The 5477-nt window shown below is 43.1% G+C and overlaps 1 protein-coding gene across 1 annotated transcript in view; it reads left to right on the top strand.

Annotated features, from left to right (window-relative positions):
* Positions 1–551: 551 nt before the first annotated feature.
* Positions 552–5477, top strand: part of LOC104461570 (transcription factor AP-2-beta) — a gene marked incomplete at its 5' end in the record, with an annotated part of 14669 nt that continues 9743 nt past the window's right edge. Inside the window, 2 exons of the mRNA XM_010073205.1 lie at positions 552–771; positions 3282–3400. Coding sequence (XP_010071507.1) covers positions 552–771; positions 3282–3400 — 339 coding nt within the window. The remainder of the gene's footprint in view (positions 772–3281; positions 3401–5477) is intronic.

Genomic DNA, 5477 nt, shown 5'->3' with positions numbered 1-5477 from the left:
CATAAACCAGACTTAATAAAACCTCAAAGCAATAAAAAAGCTGTCTTCTGGTTGCTGTATCCTCCAGCCTTGAGACTTATTTAAGACAGCAACTCCTTTCGTCTAGTGAATTTATTCCTGGCTCATCTTAGCAGTAATGGAAACATTAGCCAAAAAAAAAAAAAAAAAAATAAATTTTCCTTATTTTTTTTTTTTTTCCCCCTCCAGAAAGGCGCTGTCCGTTGTACAAAAGGCATCGGGGGGCTCTGGGTGAGACACAGGCTCAAACCCGAAAGTTGCCAGGTGCTTGCCAATACGTATTTTTTTTTCTTTCCCAATAATCAAACCCTGCATAGAGGCTGTACTGCACCACCCTTCTCTCCATCCATCATTCATGGAGCAGTTTCCTAGAGGTTGGGGGAGCAGCACCCTTTAGGTTGCTGGAGGTAGCCAGAATTTCAAAATTCCCTTTCATTTTGCTATTTTGTGCATGTTAGAGAGACTGTGGTTACCCTGTACTCCTTCGTGGCATGACGGTTTCTCCCTCCCTCTTCCCCTTTTTCTTTCTGCAGTTCCGGTTCCTCCCAAATCTGTTACTTCTTTGATGATGAATAAAGATGGCTTCCTGGGTGGAATTTCAGTCAATACCGGAGAGGTGTTTTGCTCTGTACCTGGCCGCTTGTCTTTGCTTAGTTCAACTTCAAAGTATAAAGTAACTGTGGGAGAAGTTCAAAGACGTCTTTCTCCTCCAGAGTGTCTGAATGCATCCCTCCTGGGAGGAGTACTTAGAAGGTAAGAGGTTGGGGCGAGTGGGTGAACATGCCCAGGTGTGGGCATCCATCTGCAGCAGAAATGTTTGGTCAATGGTGAAGATGGTTGCGAATACGCTTTGATCTTATTGTCATAGCATATATGTGTAATATTCAGGGTATGGCGAAAATATGCTGTATACAGACATCAAGATGAAATGTGTGGAGACTGGAGAAAAGAGTTAGCCTTGTATGCTTTCAATCAAAGCATCCCAAAATGTAGGAGTTGAGACAAGACATTTTTTCACTCTTGTACCTGCATGCACTTTCTGTCTGTTCTCCTTCTCCTCACACTTCTCTCTTAGCAAATGGGGAAATTAAAATGCCGTGATGGCCATGCTGCAGTTAGATGTTGCAGGATGAACTGGATGTATTTCAGGACTTGATGTATTTCTAGGGATTTCCTAGATAAATCCGTGAGGCTCCTTGATAAGGCAATTAACATGGTGTCTCACAAGACATTGTTGAAATTGGCAGGGGGTTAACACCCTAGGTAGGTAAGTACTTGACTAAAGAAAAGCCATCAACAGATAGCTTTGAAAGTCACAAACTCAGTGCTTCATCTAGAGAAGGTCCCTAGAGGAATTACTCAGAGTTGGTCTTGAGGCCTTTGCTGTTTAATATTTGTGCGAATCACCCACTAATGTCCTGGCGGATTTTGCTAAAGACCTCAAAATAGTTGGTGTTACTGATACTAAGGGGAAAAAGGAGTGGGGGGCAACCTGGGGCCTGGTTACCACTCCATCAAATGGAGTTAGAGATTGTGCATTAGGTACCAGCAATAAGAATTTAAGCTCTGAGGTCATCAGCTGGAAAGATTATCAGGGAGAAAGGTCTTTATCTTCCTGACAGTGACTGGAGGACTTTAAGGGGTCAGTATGACTTGTCTGTAAGAAAGGTGACTCATTTTTTTTTATATGTGAGGGAGCCAGACTGGAAAATAAAGCATAACTTTGAGACAGAAACACATTCAATGAATTTGGCCCTGAATACATTTCAGATCATGTTTAAAAGTTGCTAATCATAGAGAGGGAAATATCTTGCCATCTCCCATCTCCTGTAGCAGCAATTGGGCAACGTTGACTCCCAGGTGTTTTAAAATGAAGTTGTTTGGTTGCTTGTCTTTTTTTTTCTTTAATGCAAAAAAATAAAAAAAAAAAATCTGTGGTGATGTCAGGGGGTCTAGCTCCATGACTGGAGAGGAGAGGGAAAGTCCTGCTACATGCAGTCAGTCACTGCAAAAATACACGTGAGAATTAGGATCTCCTAAAATAGATGCTGTTCCACGTGAGTATCTGTAATCAAAGCTTAGCTGTGATCCTTGCCAGTGAGAGCAGCAGAGATTTTTTACTTACAGATGCTAACCTGCCTGCTCATTCTGTACAGCTACAAATGGAGCAGGGAGAACATCTGAGTGATACACTGTAGAAAATATAATTATCAAGGTAAAGAAACATCATTACCGACCTTCAGTGGATTTCTGGAGGTGGCCCAAGCCATAATCATTGGCTGCTGCTGACTTCAGTTCCTATCTTGGATCTAAATTTTAGACAAGCTTTTGGTTCAGGGCAGATAAAATATAGAAAGCTACTCTCTTACAATTCTACCATCTAGCCCTATTTACTTTAATATAAAATAGTGGGATGCCAGTCTGGCTTCTCTGTCCTTTCTGGTTTCCTTTTGCTAGGTGTAACAGTTAATTCTTAAACAATTTTAAAGTAAGAACTAAGAGGTATTTGAGCTAGACCCTAATCTTAGGTGCCAAAACTCTTCCTGATTTCGCAGGTGGCAAGATTTCATCCCTGGGGGTTTACATATGTATAGGCGTCTGAACAATAGCTTTGCATTTCCCAGCTATAGCTTCACTCATCCTTTTATTGCCCTTATCAGTAACCTCCGACAGATATTCAAGTCTCCCTCTAGGCACTCAATTCCCTCTCTATAACGCACCCTGCCTTCAGGTGAGCTCTTCCTCTCAGCATTGCCTTTCCGCACAAGAACACACACATAAGCACGAAATAGTTCCTGAAGTCTCACAAATATTTTCCTCCTTTTCTATTTATCCACAGGCACACAGGTTCTCCCTTCAAGACTTTTAGACTTCCCCCCCCCCCATTCTGGCTCTTTCCTGGAATAACTGAGGATTTAATTCTCCTCCTCTACCTTTGCCCATCTCACTCCATCTTAATACGGTTTAGTGTCATACAGCGGGAACCCATTTGCTCTCTAGATCAGAACCCTGTACATTAATTATTGCTATCTGGCATTGTTTGATTTCCCTGGATAAAATAAGGAGAAAAGTGGGTTCATCCCCTTTCCCACCCCTGGGAGAAATTGAGCAAATCTCCGCAAACCCGAGAAGAAATCAACACACTCAGAAGTCCTTAACGTCGAGTGAAAACCCTCCCAGGCTCCACTGACTGCACAGACTAAACGTTTCTTCCAGGACCACTGCGGGGTTAATCACAATTGTTCATTTCTTTGCAATTCTAGAGCCAAATCGAAAAACGGGGGGAGATCTTTGCGAGAAAGGCTAGAAAAAATCGGTTTGAATTTACCAGCCGGCAGGCGTAAGGCCGCAAATGTCACTTTACTCACCTCCCTGGTGGAAGGTAAGCAGAGGGTCGCAGCTCCCTTCACACCCCTGACTGCTCTGAACTCGTGTCTGACATTTTACCAACCAACCAGAAAAAAAAAAAAAAAAAAATCCAAAACAAACCCAGAGCTTTCGGGATCAGGTGGGAAAACCTTGCAGAGGTGAAATTCAGGGCGGGTTGGGATGAACACCGGCACGGTTAAGGATGCTATTCCCGAAAATAAAGTCACTGGCTGGAGGGTCATTGATCCTTTTTGGTGGCAAGAATGATTTGTGTGTGTGTGTGTGATTCTTCAGGGCAGTCCCATTCCTCATCGTTATTAATTTCCAGCCTATGCTCTCCTACTCCATGGCTGCTCCATCCTCCCTCTAATTCGCTCCTTTCGAGTTTATTTATGGTCACTACAGGATGCTCAATTAGGAAAAATAATATAGATTTAAAATTTATTTTTTTTTAAAAAGAAATCAGGACAATTTTAGAACTGAACAAAGAGACAAGCTATTCCCAAGGAAGTAGAGAGGGGAGGGGAGACAAGTTTCACCTCAGTTCCAGTCAACTCCTGTTATTTTGGTGTTCGGCTTATTTCTTTGATTTATTGTCACTGTATTGAAAAGTAAAATTTAGAGCCACTAATATGTTTAGGATGTGTGCGTGTTTATGCTAAGAGAAGCTGGACCTTCTCCAAAAAACATAAGCGGAATAGTATGGATGCAGTTATGGATTATATGTATCTACATTGCACATACACACCGAGAGGCGTAAATAATCCACTTATCTCTTCTGCATAGAAGCATGCATAAACATTTGAGCTTAGATATTAACTTTTCAACTCTTGAGTTCTGTGAGCGATAAGGCCTTCCCGCATGCAGAGCTGAAGGCAGGCTCCCAAAAAGATGGGGGCTGATAGAAATGAGTTTCTCCTGTCCCCCGTATATAGGTTATGCCGAGTGTGCAAAGCACAGCGCAGGTTGCACGTATAGGGTCGCGCTATAGGAGCATTTCGGGTATGACAACTACCCTTTAACATGGGGATTAGGGCAGTTTCCCCCCCTCTGAGTGTGTGAAAACTGCTGCACTCTACTCACAGCAGAATCAACCCCTCCAAGAGGGTTCTAAAGCCTGGGAGGTTGCACAGGGATGCTGTGTCTAGTAAGGTACACATTCCCCTCCTCTCCCCTGATTTCCTTACAAACCAACAGTTTAACCTCCAGAGAGCTCTCTCCTTTTGGAAGAAGCTGCATCTGATGGAGATTTATATTTTTTTCCTTGCCGCTAGCCCAGGTTTTAGCCTTGATGCTATTTGTATCACCGGCAGCAGAAGCGCTTCGGACAGTCCCGGCCGGGATTCCCGGAGCGCTGCCCGGGGACGCCCTGCCCGGAGCGGGGTGACCTCGGTGGGGACTCCCCGGGCTCCGACGGCTGCCCTCACTTTCATTAAGAGGTTTGGTGATTAACGAGAAGCCTTAGAAAGGAGAAGATGACGGTGGAAAGCAAGTCGTGATCGTTTAAAAAAAAAAAAAAAAGTGGTCTCGGAGTTATTAGACCTATCTGTTTTGCGTGTTGGAAATCTTCCTCCTGGTCCCTCAGGCGATGCTTTAAAGGTTTTAATGCTTTATTCTAGAGGGGCTGAGCTATAATCTGGTGGAATCCTCCTAGAGTCGGAGAGATTGGGGTTTTTTTCCTTCTCTTTTCCTCCTTTCTTCAGCTACTGTTTTCTCGTGGCATAAAGTACATCAGTAGGACTTGGATGACACGAAGCTCTGGAGGCAACAAACCTGAAACGAGGCAAGCAGGAAAAGTGACAATTAGAAGAGTTAGAATAATAATTATTTTTTTCACAGAAAAGGTTGCCATTAGTTGCTATCTTCCCACCGGGCAGAGAGGAGTTCCTGTTGCATGCTGGTCAGTTAAGAAAGCAGACTAATAATTTCCATGGGAAGAAAGGCAGTTCTCTCCATCATTTTACAGATGTGATAATCGTGTTAACGATATTAAGTGCTCTGTGTGTATAAACAAGTGTGTATCTAACGTTCCACAAATAATTGACGTTAATATTAACATTATATCCACATCTGTACATTTTGGACAGCGT

Source organism: Pterocles gutturalis, unplaced genomic scaffold (genome assembly GCF_000699245.1).
Source record: "Pterocles gutturalis isolate BGI_N339 unplaced genomic scaffold, ASM69924v1 scaffold4532, whole genome shotgun sequence".
Classification (NCBI taxonomy): Eukaryota; Metazoa; Chordata; class Aves; order Pterocliformes; family Pteroclidae; genus Pterocles; species Pterocles gutturalis.
Note: the sequence above shows the minus strand (reverse complement) of the source record. Positions and strands in the feature narration are given on the sequence as shown.